General features: G+C 39.3%; 1 protein-coding gene and 1 long non-coding RNA gene across 5 annotated transcripts in view; one reads left to right on the plus strand and one right to left on the minus strand.

The window, feature by feature from the left end:
- fbxo38 (F-box protein 38) overlaps positions 1 to 13,283 on the minus strand; it is a 66,421-nt gene that overhangs the window by 19,132 nt on the left and 34,006 nt on the right. For all 4 annotated transcript variants that reach the window (XM_081611915.1, XM_081611912.1, XM_081611911.1 and 1 more), the window contains 3 exons: positions 9,456 to 9,636; positions 3,344 to 3,535; positions 2,711 to 2,866 (listed from right to left, as the gene is read on the minus strand). In XM_081611915.1, coding sequence (XP_081468041.1) covers positions 2,711 to 2,866; positions 3,344 to 3,535; positions 9,456 to 9,636 — 529 coding nt within the window. The remainder of the gene's footprint in view (positions 1 to 2,710; positions 2,867 to 3,343; positions 3,536 to 9,455; positions 9,637 to 13,283) is intronic.
- On the plus strand, positions 3,507 to 10,235 carry LOC145553195 (uncharacterized). Its single transcript, XR_014089467.1, has 2 exons — positions 3,507 to 4,878; positions 5,700 to 10,235. It is a non-coding gene; the product is annotated as an uncharacterized LOC145553195 (long non-coding RNA).

The raw sequence follows: 13,283 nt of genomic DNA on the forward strand, positions 1-13,283 counted from the left end.
GGATTTGAACTTGTGTCTTTAATTACTTCAGCAAAGCTCACAGTTTGTACCAAATTCTATAGTCTAAATCTGCTCCTTAGTCGCATCTTTTCGGGGTTGCTACTGCCTCTAGTGGTGTGGGGGTGGTAACACAGCTAATATAATTATATTACTAAATCAGAATACCACGAAGTATTTTGTGTGTCGAGGGGGTGGGGTGAATAAGAAGGGTTCGGTGAATGCGCATATGCAACTGGGGGGTTCGGTACCTCAAAAAAGGTTAAGAACCACTACTCTACAGTCTAGGGATCTAAGTACCGGAGGTGTACATGTTTAGGTGTTAACCCTCTCATAGGAAGAAGTAAGTTGGGAGAGGCAGGTGCTCCACAAAGGCATTAGCCTCTCAGTGATGGGAAGCTACAACAGCTTCAAGGAGATATCTTAAAATGTTTTCAAGTTTCAGTGACCATAGTAAATCATCATTGAAAATATGAAAGATATTCCAGACCTTGGAGAACATGCTGGGAAATCAAAAGCAACGCATCATGTGCTGGGAAGTGAAAAGACTCCCAAAGAAATTGTAAGTCCATAAAAATATACATTCTTTCTCTTTATCAGCTCCATGAGCTATGAAGTACTCGCACTCCCTCATGCGGTTGGCCTGTGTTGGGAAGCAAATGAATAAGGCAGCGGCCATTTAATGACCAGGTTATGTAATCAAACAAAGTAGGATAACATGAGTAAACATAAGTTAAACACTGATTCTGAGAGTGAACTTCACTGACTACAGAGTTCTAACTTAAAAGCCAAAGGATATCTGTGGTCGAATGACGGATCCCAAAAAGACGAGGAAAAAATAGCCTAACATTTGTCACTGCTGCTATGCCAACATGCTTTCAATACTAAAAGATTTGTTCTTTTTACTTTATTGCCTTTTCAATTGATTATACAAGAACACAGCAGACGATTTAAGATATGTTAAATGAAACAAAAACACACACACACACACACACACACACACACATATATATATATATGTCAGCAAAGACTGAGACACTGAACTCGTCACTGATCTCCTGTGCCACCTTTCACTCATACTAGTAAAACTACATGCACCTTCACTCAGGAAATGCGGGATCATGCGATAAAGGCTGTGTGGTGTTGCATACATTCATATTCAATAAAAACATCCTGATGAGTTTTGTTAAAAGTATCTTTCAAAAATAAAAATCTTAGCAAGTATGAAATACACTTTTCATTAAGCTCATATTTCTGATTTTAGAAATATTTTTTTAATTGTTCTCATATAATATTCTACTTTAAATGTCATGTTTTTAATAAGTAGAAAATCATTGTGATCAACAGAAATAAAGGCTTTCAAACATCCATCTGCATGCATTTATATGTAATATGTTTCATCATATATAACTGAAAAGTCCTAAAATAAATGGACTTTTCCATCATTAATTTATTGAATGGGTGTGTAAAATACTGTACTTCTCAACTTCCAAAATTACTTTTCTTTCTGTCCTTTGCTCTCTCACTTCATCTGCCTTGACCGACGTCGCTATGGCGACTTGAGCGAGAGAACTTGACTTAAACAGTTTCTATGGAGCCGACTTGGAGGAATACAGCTTCTTCAAAAGAAAAATTAAATTGAAACTAAAAAAGAAAAATGTTCAAAGCTACTTTTGAAGCTCAAGGTTTTTATTTTCAGTTTCAGATTTTTTTCCCCCCCAAGTTTCAAAATTTTTATCCTGTTTTGACATGGATGACAGTGTGGAACTGGATATGTCTTTAAACACAATTGATGTTCTACGTGTAGGTGTCTGATTTTGAAAAACAAGCTTTACTGATATTACCTCCTTATGTCAACACACCACACAAATATCAGTGGATAAAATATGATATTGACAAATTTACATAGCATTTTCAGTCTGTGTTTAACATTTCCCATGCTCTCAAAGTAAAGTGAAAGAGAACTGCAAGACGGCCACTGAGGTTGCTTCTATGTCAAAGCTCCACTTCTAGCATTAGAAGAGGAAGCCAACCTAATTACATAAAGGCTGGTTGTCATTTTATCTCACAGGGAAAATGAGAAAGAAAACAGATACATTCACTATTGATACTTGAGCAGTCTAGAGAAATGACCTGACAGCCTGGTAATCTGCTGCTGTCTCCCATATTAGAAGTGTAATTATGAATCAATGGAACCAGATTTTGTCAGCCCCAATTTAGCACTATAGGTTTCAGAATTAAATCCACATGTTTTGCATGTATGCATAGCCATAAGTGATACATTGACAGCCTATATGTATAAATATGCCCATAAATATATAATTGCAGGTAGTATTTTGGACAAATGTAGTCCGTCTTGGTGACTTATGAAAATATGGATCTGGTGCTTCATGCATTTTCTTATTTGGTCCAGTGTGATTCTTGTAAATCGATTCCAAATTTGCTGTGGTGTCAAGGAAAAATTGGATAAGGTTCTAATTTTGACGGCTGACGATGCAGAGCTGCTGTGCTCTTTGCTTCTGTGCCTCCTTCAGCTACACAGTCCCAAAAACAATCAAAGAAAGCAATGCCTCAGTTAAAAATTGATTGAATCTTTACTTTGGAGAAACTAATCAAAGATTACACTAAAAGTTGGCCCAACAGAAAAGAGCAAGACTCTTAAATCTACAGGGTAAGAGAGCACTTAGATGTGTGTCCTGAGTTGAGCTCGCACCTTTTGCACAGGATGCTGGCTCCTGCAAACAGGCAGGTGGTATCAGCCTGGAAACGAGACCTTCCTCTTCATCACTATCAGAGTCCGAGACAGCCGATGGAAGCTTAGGAGCAACAGCACTAGCAGTTCTACACTGATGGTTCACACCACTGGGACCTAGAGGTGGAAGGGAAAAATTATTGTTAAAAAAAGAATAAAAGGTAACACTTTATTTGAAGGGGTGAGCATAAGACTGACATGACACTGTCATAAACATAAGGAAGTCTTTATGTTTATGACAGTTGTCATGAAGTGTCATTCGCTAAATAATGACACTTTTAATGCAAAGTTGCTCTAAAAGATACATTAAAAGTGCCAACTTTGCATAATTTTGTCAATACAATTTAATGCAAAGTTAATGGACTTTTAATGCCACTTTGCATTAAGTGTCATTATTTAGCGAATGACACTTCATGACAACTGTCATAAACATTCATGTTCATGACAGATGTTATGTCAGCCTTATGCACACCCCTTCAAATAAAGTGTTACCAAATAAAATGATTAATTTAGCTTTTCTTAACAACAAAAATAGGATAATATTTAAGTACAATATCATAGTTTTCATATCCAAAGAAAAGAATTGTTCAAAACCTGCTTGTTCCTCATCAGGAGGTTGTGACGTTCCAGCTTGACAAATGGGGCCTGCCATATTTTCTATCCCTATTCCATCTTCTGCTTCTTTTATGTCTATATGAGGCTCTAGCTCCATTTTCTCTTCCTCATATGCAACCTCGTCCACTTCATCTTCATCTTCTTCCTGCAATCCATTTATTTCTAGTGGCTCTTGGAGAAAAACACGTGCAAATATTATTCCTTAAGTCCACTGATTTGTGGGTTAGATAGAAATAGTGGGGGTTTATTTAGAGATAAAAACTTATTCTATGCACACACAAAAGGCTTCCATCTGGGTTAGTGAGCACTTCTCATTTGCCAAGATAATTCATATAATTAAATAATTATTAGCATGTTGACATGCCACACCTGTGAGATCACATGTTTGCTAATTAGCCTTAGGCTGACCACAAAACAAAAAGTGCAGTTTGATCACACAGAACAATGCCACCAATGTCATAAGTAGTGAGGGAGCATCTAATTGACATGACGTCACCTGTTCAGTGGGTTTGTCAGTAACTGACCAATCAGCGGTTGCAATTTGTCCCGAAGTAAACGCCTCTTACATGGAGGATCTAACCTCTGATGAAGTTGTGGGGTTCATTATTCCAAATGTGCTGTGATCATAGAGATCTTGATAGAAAACGGGGATCACACACTACAGACAATCTTTACCCAGAGTAGTTAGTGGGCAGAATAAAGTTCATTCCTTATCCAAAAATCCAAATGAGTGTGTAAAAATGTAAAAGATGAATAAATGCCTTCAGTCAACTGCAGCTGAATACTACAGTAAATGAAGGGCACAACTAAAACACATCTGTCTTTATGAAAGCTTTTGTCACCGTTATGGTCACTGACCTCTAGGGTCTCTCTCCATAAGAGAGCTCTCTCTTATATTTCAGATCTACCTGGATACCACAGGTGACGTGTTGCGACTCGTCATCTAATCCATAAAGATCTCCATGCCAGACGCGACGGGCCACTTTTTCCCCGGGCCTTGATCAGCAGTTGATATATCTGTGTGATAACTCTCATCTGTGAGGTGTATACTGTTGGTAACTTACTGTGAGCAGTACTGTGTGAAATTGTAAGTGAATAACTAATGACCCCTTTCCACCGGCTCGACTCAGCTCGCTTTCAGAGCTTTTCCACCGGCCCCAGCCGGGCCGGCCCTGGTTTGGTGGATGACGCAAGCTTCGATCCTGTTCACTGATTGGCTGAGGGCGTGGACAGACTGTTCAGCAGCAAGGACAGAAGAAAAATGAAGCCGCAAGTTTCAAACTTGCTGCAACAAGGAAGTGATGGAAGATAAAACAAGCGGTGAACAAAAATATCTGCTTTTCTTTGCATTGGATTTCAATATTCAGCAGCAGCTCGATGGAGCCGTGAGGAATGAGTCGTTTTTGTCACTGTAGTGGAGAGAATGGAAAACCTCGTTAGCCGCTGGGAGCCTGACAGCCCCACGGTGAACACCGACTCAGACGCAACCAACGCCGCTGCTGCTCTCCGGCCAGGTGAGCAGTTTGGAGATATATTTGTTTGGATTTTGCTATATTTAAGTTTGACTACATATAGTCATGGAAGAGATTTGAAACAAAGTCTGCTGTATTTTTATTGCTCAAACACAACATGCGCATTTTCTGAAGATACTCAGCTGCACATTAGTTATAACTGTCAGTATTGTACAGCATGCTGCCTTGATTTCTTTATGGTTTATCTCTATGCTTTCCTTCCACTGTGAGATAATAAAACATGTTATATGATATTCTATTATTGTAAAATGGCTACATATCAGTTCTCTAATTAAATGGTTAGGAACTATTAATTGGAAACGATAGTGGTATTTTATCCATGTCTGTATAGGTCTAAAACTTACAAGTAATTACGTTTTGTCTTTAATTTACTGTATTTTCCGCACTATAAGGCGTGCCAGATTATAAGGTGCATAGAATAGAGCTTCAGTTTGGGTTGCCAATTTGTTCCGTATTCTATTATTACACATCACATTTGTAAAGAAGTGGTCCCCGAGTTCTTTATATAGTAGTCTGCCCGTTATTGTTTCACTCACACCCTGAGTGAAACAACACCCTGACTAACATTAGCGCATGTATATTCAGCAATGTATTACAAGGTTTATAGTAGTTTAATACAAAAATCATCGTTAGCTCACCTGCACCGTCACAGTCACCTGCTTTCCTCCAGCTGCAAGGTGGAGATCAGCTGTATTCCTGTATGTGTGGCATTCCTCCCACTGCACATTGTCTTGAAGTGTCAGAAAAATCAAAATCACAGGCTATAAAAAATAGCTCTGCTCTCTCTTCTTCTTTTGTATCAGAAAAACAACTCGCGTTAGGAAGCACAGCACATGGCTTCTGGAGGCAGAGTGCTATTCCCCCCACCACCATGAGGCGGCACCCTACTACAGAGCCGAGTCGGCGTAGAAAAGCGGTCACTCTGAAATAGAGCCAAGCTGGTGGAAAAGGGGCATAAGAGTGTGCTGTGTTCACAGTGGAAACTGGTAAGTGTTTTCCACCATTTTTGTTCCAAACCTTTTGCTCCTGGTTTGTGGCTAGCCAAAGAGCTCAGCCTTTGTACCTTTACATTTACTCCTAGTCAGCGGTATTTTATGTCATCGTTGAAAGGAGTGTTTTATTATTTTGGACTCAGAAAACTTCCCTATTTTTTTGGTTTTTGTCTTTTTCTGCTGTTGTGCTCGACATATTTGGCCTAAATTGTAAAATACATAGTTCTTTCTACTGACATGGGTATGGGCTGGTTTTATTAAAGATGAGCTAGTTAAACCTTTTTGGGTTGAAGATGGACTCAAAATCAACCGTGAAACCAACTCCTAGTTTTTAGAAGACACTTTCTTCAAGCGGTGGTACAGGAAAAGCCTACATTTTTAAAGAATACCATGATATTCATACAGAATAATGCTCCATTACATGCATCAAAGTACCCCACTATGAGGCTAGCCAGTAAAAGCCTTAAAAATGAAGGAATAGTGAATTGGCCTCCTTCCTCACTAGATATAAAAACCCCATTGAGAACTAGTGGGCTCTTCTTAAACCAGAGATTTATGGTGACTTCAAACTCTGTGACAAATTATTGCTTTTGGCTAGGAAATGCATTTCTGGATGGATGGAAACTGCACTTTGTTGCTTTGTACTTGTGATGTGTCGTGACAATAAAGTTGGATTCTATTCTATTTAAGTCAATAAGTTTCCAAGAGTTTTCCAAGTATACTGTACTGTGTAAATATAACTGGGTAATGATGTAGCTAGGTTAAGAACAGGTTGGTAAATGTTAAACAAAACATAAGACTAATAGTTATACTTACATTTTTCAGGACAGGCAGTTTACAAAATTTTCTTAAGTTTTCATCCATGACCATCACCTCATGATAATGAACGGACCCATATTGCATGGATCTATACACAATTTCTGAAAGCTGAAAACATCACCGTACTTGCACTGATGGCATACTTCTAGGCCTGTCACGATAATAAATTTTGCTGAGCGATTGTCTAAAAAATTATTGCGATAAATGATAATATTGTTTCAAGACCTTTTGACACTGATTTAATGGAAATGACTATTAATGCATGCCAGTAATGCATAAAGCCAAAGTGGAAGTAAATACAGCATTCAACCAAAAGAGTGCAGATTATGAAGTCTGTATACTATATTGTCCTTCAGTAATCCATCCATCCATCCATTTTCTTACACCTTTGTCCCTTGGCGGGGTCGGTGGGGGTGCTGGTGCCTCTCCAGCTGATGTTCCAGGTGAGAGGCGGGGTCACCCTGGACAGGTCGCCAGTCTGTCGCAGGGCAACACAGAGACACACAGGACAAACAACCATGCACACACACACACACACCTAGGGGCAATTTAGAGAAACCAATTGACCTGACAGTCATGTTTTTGGACTGTGGGAGGAAACCGGAGTACCCGGAGAAAACCCACCATGCACAGGGAGAACATGCTAAATCCATGCAGAAAGACCGAGGCTGGGAATCAAGCCCAGAACCTTCTTGCTGCAAGGCAACAGCTCTACCAACTGCACCACTGTGCAGCCCCCCCTTCAGTAATCACTAGATTTAAATGGAGAAGATGGGCACATCACACTACCTTATGTAATAGTTCACACTACACCATTTTTTGCCCCTATTTTCACAACAATCTTAGATTGTTGGCTGATCTAAGATTGTCGCTGGTGATTTCGTAACCGATCATCCTGTAGTGATTTAGATTGTCGTGGCCGCTCTGATCTAAATCAGGGGTTTTCCCCGTCTGGGAGCTTAACGCTGAATGCTACAGGTAGCCAATCAGAAAGCTTGGATTCTCCTCCGCGCTTTGAGGGGAAATTACGGAGGGGAATCCCAAACAGCTGACACGATGCAACCCGAAATCCAGCGGACATTGGAGATGATATGTGGAAACAACATTAATATTTAACATTTCGTGCAAAAAATATAGAAATGACAAGGACAGGAGTTGGAGCCAAATTGCTACCGTAGTTAATAAACCCGGTAAGTTTTCAGCTGTTCTTCATTAATGTGACATAAATAGGTTATAATGATTTTCATTCAGTCAGGACTTTAAGCTGACTCTAGCCACATGCATCACAGGTAGATTCTAGTAAAGCATTGATTAATGCCTGGTTTTAAAACTAGTTAACTGGACTTATAGCCATTATTTTGGGCTACAAGTCCAAAATAATGGCTGTGTTGCTGGACATCACACGGCACGATCGAACCGTTATACCTAGGATTTCTGTCGGCTAATGTGTCTGTCAGGTTTTGACAATCGTCCGACAATAGTGTGTGCTGGACATTAGACTAAAGAAATGAGGAAGGGAGGGTCAGTGGAGAGCACCGGAGTTGAGCCTTTTTTCATTCAGTGTCATCAAGAGAAAGGAAAAAAAAAAAGGCAGTAAGAGATGATAAAACTTAAAAGAGGTCGATAGGTTTAATTTATCATGCGATTAATTGATTTATCGTTTATTGCGACAGACCTACATACTTCCATGACATGTCACCCAATGAGTATATTTGGGAAGCTCTGAAACACTGTATATGACAATGTGTTTCTGGTTCTAACAATATCTAGCACATGCAGACAACCATTGAAGTGGAGTGGACCAACAGTCCACAGGCCACAATCGACAATATTATCAACTAACTGCATGCAAGAGAGATGTGTTGCAGTGCATCAGGCAAATGGTGGCCACACCAGATACTGGCTGGTTTTCAGACTCCATCAATATAGTAAAACTACATATTTTAGAGTAGCTTTTTATTGTAGCCACAGTGAGACATCTGTGAAATAATGATTCTGTTTAATCAGCATGGTGATTTGCCACACCTGTGATGTGGATGGATTATCTTGGCGAGTAACAAGTGTCCATAAACCCAGATTTAGACAGATTTGTGAAAAACAAGTAAAGAAATAAGGTAGGTACGCAGAATAGTTGGTTACTTAGAGCGCAACCTATTTGTACCGAAAATATGATAAACCTGTTAATTAAAAGCAACATGTACAACAAAAAATACCTGAATATATGCACAGAATATTATATGCAGAACTTAGTGTGCAATGAAATATAGAAAAAAATGCTAAAACAAAGCAGACACCCAACCAAAACATTATGTTGAGCAATAAAGTATATAGAACCTCTCTCTGCACTTTGATTAATTATTCCCCTGAGACAATGCCAAGCTGAATGTAAATATCACAGATACTGGTAAAAAAAAAAACAAAAAAAAAAAAACAAGGTGACTTTCCACATGTCTGCCTGTAGCATTCAATCAGTAGTAAAAGTGGGCACAGCCTTATTCAAGACCTGGCTGTGCCCACTTTTACTACTTCATTCATTAAAACAAAATCCAAGAAAATCTCCAGTCTGTTGTATAGCTTCAGAAAATTGTAAAAATCTTATTTTCAGAAATTGAAGAAAAAAATAAAATGGGATATTTTTTAGAATCTTTACCCATAACTTGATCCTTTCTAAAAAAAAAAAAAGTACCAAGTCTGTGAAAAATATTCCAGAAGACATGAATGCTTAAGTAAAATTTTTGTAGAACTTACCATCATGTTCCTGCTGCCTTTGGTTGTTATTGATATTGTTGACAGGTGGAGGAGCAGGAGGCATGTTGGCCTCATTGGGGTGATGGTGCTGATTATTGTCATTGCTGGCATTCTGGTTGCTCACAAGTGCAGATGACACACCAATACCAGTTCCTGCGCTCAGACCCACTCTGGCACAGCCCTGTCAGACACACAAAATCGACATTTAGGGTGCACTTCACTCTAGCCCTTTATAGTCCACTTGAACCAAACTCTAGTCCGTTTGTTTAGAAGGTCCGGTTTGTTTGGGGAGGTCTGAATGAACAATTGAACTCTAATGCGGACCAAAAAAGTGAACTCTGGTCCACCTTAAAAACTTTGGTCACCGTTTGGTTGAAATGAACTCTGGAGTGGTTTGAATGCAGTGTGAACTCAAGCAGACCATCCACTAATTTTAATAGTGGCAATTATGCAAAATTGAATTATTGAAAAATTGTGACAGATTCCTGTTCATCCCACATTTGAACATTATGGTTTTGTGGACATGACTCATAGTAATGGTGCCTTCAGGAGCACATCACTACCTCCAGTGAGGCGCAGCAATGATGTCCAATCCTGTTATGTATGTGTATCAATGGAGAAATACTTCAACAGCTAAAATCTGATGCCACTCCATTTTTGTTTACATTTTGTGAAGAAGAAAGTTGCATTGGTCTTCTTCAAAGGTTTTGTGTTGATTCCTTCTGTAGTTCTTGGTGCAGTGCTGCAAAGGTAAGGGGGGCAGCAGCTTTTTTCAATAAATTTGGATGGATGCAGTGTGAAAGCAAATTGCACCAGTTAAAAATTTAACAAATCTTGCAATTTTGCTCCCCAGTCGAACTAAATATAACGGGCAACTAACTAACGGGTGTGAAAACACCCTTAAAATGATAAAGCCTATGACTGACAGCCAAAACTGTTTCAGATCATTCTCAAAGGAGTCAGAGACGTGGCCAATTATTAGGCCTGAGAAGTAAAAGTGCTGCAAAGGCCTATTGTAAGCACAGGAATTCTTCCACTACTTTAAGTGACTTTTTGGCAGTCTTAACATGTTCAAAAACTCATCAAACTTAATCAAAGATTATGAAATTAATGTGGGCATGCCCAAGCTGCTCTAAAATGCCCCATAATGTGAGCTAGGTCAAACCATACATCATAGAGAACTGGAACTTGTTACATAGACAGAAGTAGCCCCAAGCCATGGATTGACAGACCATCATGAATTTAGGTACCCATGTTTGAATCAAGACCTACAAAAAAGTGTTAGAAGCTATGATCCATACCCAACATGAACTCCGTCAAGGTCATCATTTTTTCTCTTCTGCGCATGCTGGTGTTGCATCGTAGAAGTAGTTTATCTAAATTATTCCCATTTTTTTAATTTATAGATAAAACACTCCATTTATTTAACATACTTTATTTGCCCAGTTATTTTTGTTCAGCCACAGAAGCAATACAGAATCTGAGCAGCGTGCTACGTCACTGTTTTGTTGGGAAGCGGAAGTGGTGTCAGTTGGTCAGTTTTAACACTGTAGCTCTGAAAAAGAAGAAACATTGTAACGATTTTCTGTCCGTCTGTGCCCGGCTGCTTCTGAGGAGAACAATTCCAAAAGAAAATACACACAGCGTGGGGCAAATAAAGTTACCGAAACTGAAGGACTCCTGTCTGTTTCGTGAGTGTAACACTGGATCTGAGCAAATGCTTTCCAAAGCTTTTGACATGCAGACTTCACAATCACTCAGCAGTCTTGAGGCATTGAAGATCTAAAGTTATCAACTTTTAGATGCATCAAAGCATGTGGGCATGGCCAAGCCTCAAAATCTAACCATTTGCCATAAAACATCAAGGTGGGATAACTTCCACAAACAAGCACCGAGTTGCATCACAATATCATTGTCATATCAGACTACCACTTATCACATTCACATAGACTAGCGGTTCTCAACGTGGGCGGTACCGCCCCCCAGGGGGCGTTCAAAGAACGGCAGGGGGCGATGGCGGACATTTTTACAAAAGGAGGGCGCTGGGATGTCTTTGGGGGGCGTTTGGTCGAAGGTAAACTTTACACCTTAAATGAACAGTTTAGACTTTGAGCAACTTGGTAAAACTGTATTGTGTAACATTAAATCATGCTTGGCTGCAGCTGTATCGATGGCAGCTCTTCTTCTATTCAGTGTTTGTTAGCTTCTGTTAGCTTCTTGGCGCAGCTCCGTTCTCCTGCTACTGATTAAGAACCAGATTTGTTCTTTGTCATTTCTGTCCAGTAAAACTATTAATCTATAATCAATAGACAGATCTATATAAAGATATAATCCATGTTTCTGTCTCATATTTGTATGGCATTAAAAGGACCTGGAACTTTAGTTTTTCCACTGAAAGCTCTGGTTTGCACAATAAATGCCATGTGGGTGAAGTTTTATGGATGATACTCTGATGTCCCATTCTCCTGAAGGCAGCACAGAGCTGCACCACCAGAAACTGACAGAAACACTGAAGAGAAGAAGAGTTATGATTAATGTAGTTACAGTTCTATCCATGTTTTAATGCTGCAGCTCAGTCGTTTTGCAAATAGTTCAAAGTCTAAACTGGCATGTTGAACATCTTTTATCTGGTCATTTTGTGGAATATTTAACAACCAGAAAATGGCAAAAAATAATATTTTTTCCACTCTGACTGGCTGCTGTTAGACCTACAGATTTTAACTTGAATGTTTATTGCATTTTTCATAGACGCCTGTGGAAATAATTTCTATTCCCGTGACTTTTTTGTTCTCTGGGAAATTATTTTTGATGATAAATACAGAAACAAGCATAAAAATCAAAACATCTACAATAGTGATAGTAATATTAGTGATACAATAATAGTCAGTGCAAAGTAGCCTGCAAACTCTTTGGTGGGGGGGTGAGGGACCTGGATGAAGGCTGTGGGGGCGCTGGGCCAAAAAAGGTTGAGAAACACTGACATAGACAGTTGGTGACATTAGACATTAGGAAAGTCACGTTTTGCTGCTAGTTGTCTTCCTTTTACGCTTTGACTCAAACAGAGATTAACATGAGTCTGATGAAATGCAACATGATGCTGAATCCAGGGTTAAAAAGCGGACTATAACCCTCATTATAGTCCTCATGGTTGTTTTTCTCCCCGCTTGCATGTGTCAGGACGCAGAATAGTGACATTTGTCGAGTATCAGTGACGTTCAGGTCAGATGAATGCGACCTGGATGCTAGGTTGCATTTGAATCAAATATGAATTGGATATTCTATGATGACTGCAGTCCAGAGGTTGTGAAGCAGTGGGGTGAATACAGTAGTGCCATGACTGAACTGTACAAGCAGGGATAAAAGCCAGTGTTGATATTTCCTGCGAAATTCTGCATCACATTCCCGAATGGAATCCTGACCGAAATCCTGGATGGATATCGGTCAGGATTAAAAAGAAAAAAAAATTTGTGTAACATTCTTTGTTGACTTGGAAAGCCAACATTGGTTTCTTTTTCTTTTTGTTTGGCCTTAGTGAATAATACTGTATTTACATTAAATATACACAGCTTCATCATTCTAAGCTATAAACAGTGGGGTTCTAATTTATCTGTTTTTCCATAATGCAGTTGCAAGGAGCTGGGATTTAGGCAAAAGGAAGCATTAAACCACACTGATAAGTTTAGCAGACTTCTGGTGCCTGCCTTTTCCTCTCTGTTTTTAATATTCTTTTCTTCCCCGTCTGTGTGCGTGTTTTACGGGTCCCTTTTTCTTGTATTGGTGATACTTATTACATATGCGCTACAATTCATACCTCACTGTCGTTTTCAT

The sequence above is a fragment of the Poecilia reticulata genome, chromosome 10, assembly GCF_904066995.2.
Source record: "Poecilia reticulata chromosome 10, P_reticulata-male-v2, whole genome shotgun sequence".
Classification (NCBI taxonomy): domain Eukaryota; kingdom Metazoa; phylum Chordata; class Actinopteri; order Cyprinodontiformes; family Poeciliidae; genus Poecilia; species Poecilia reticulata.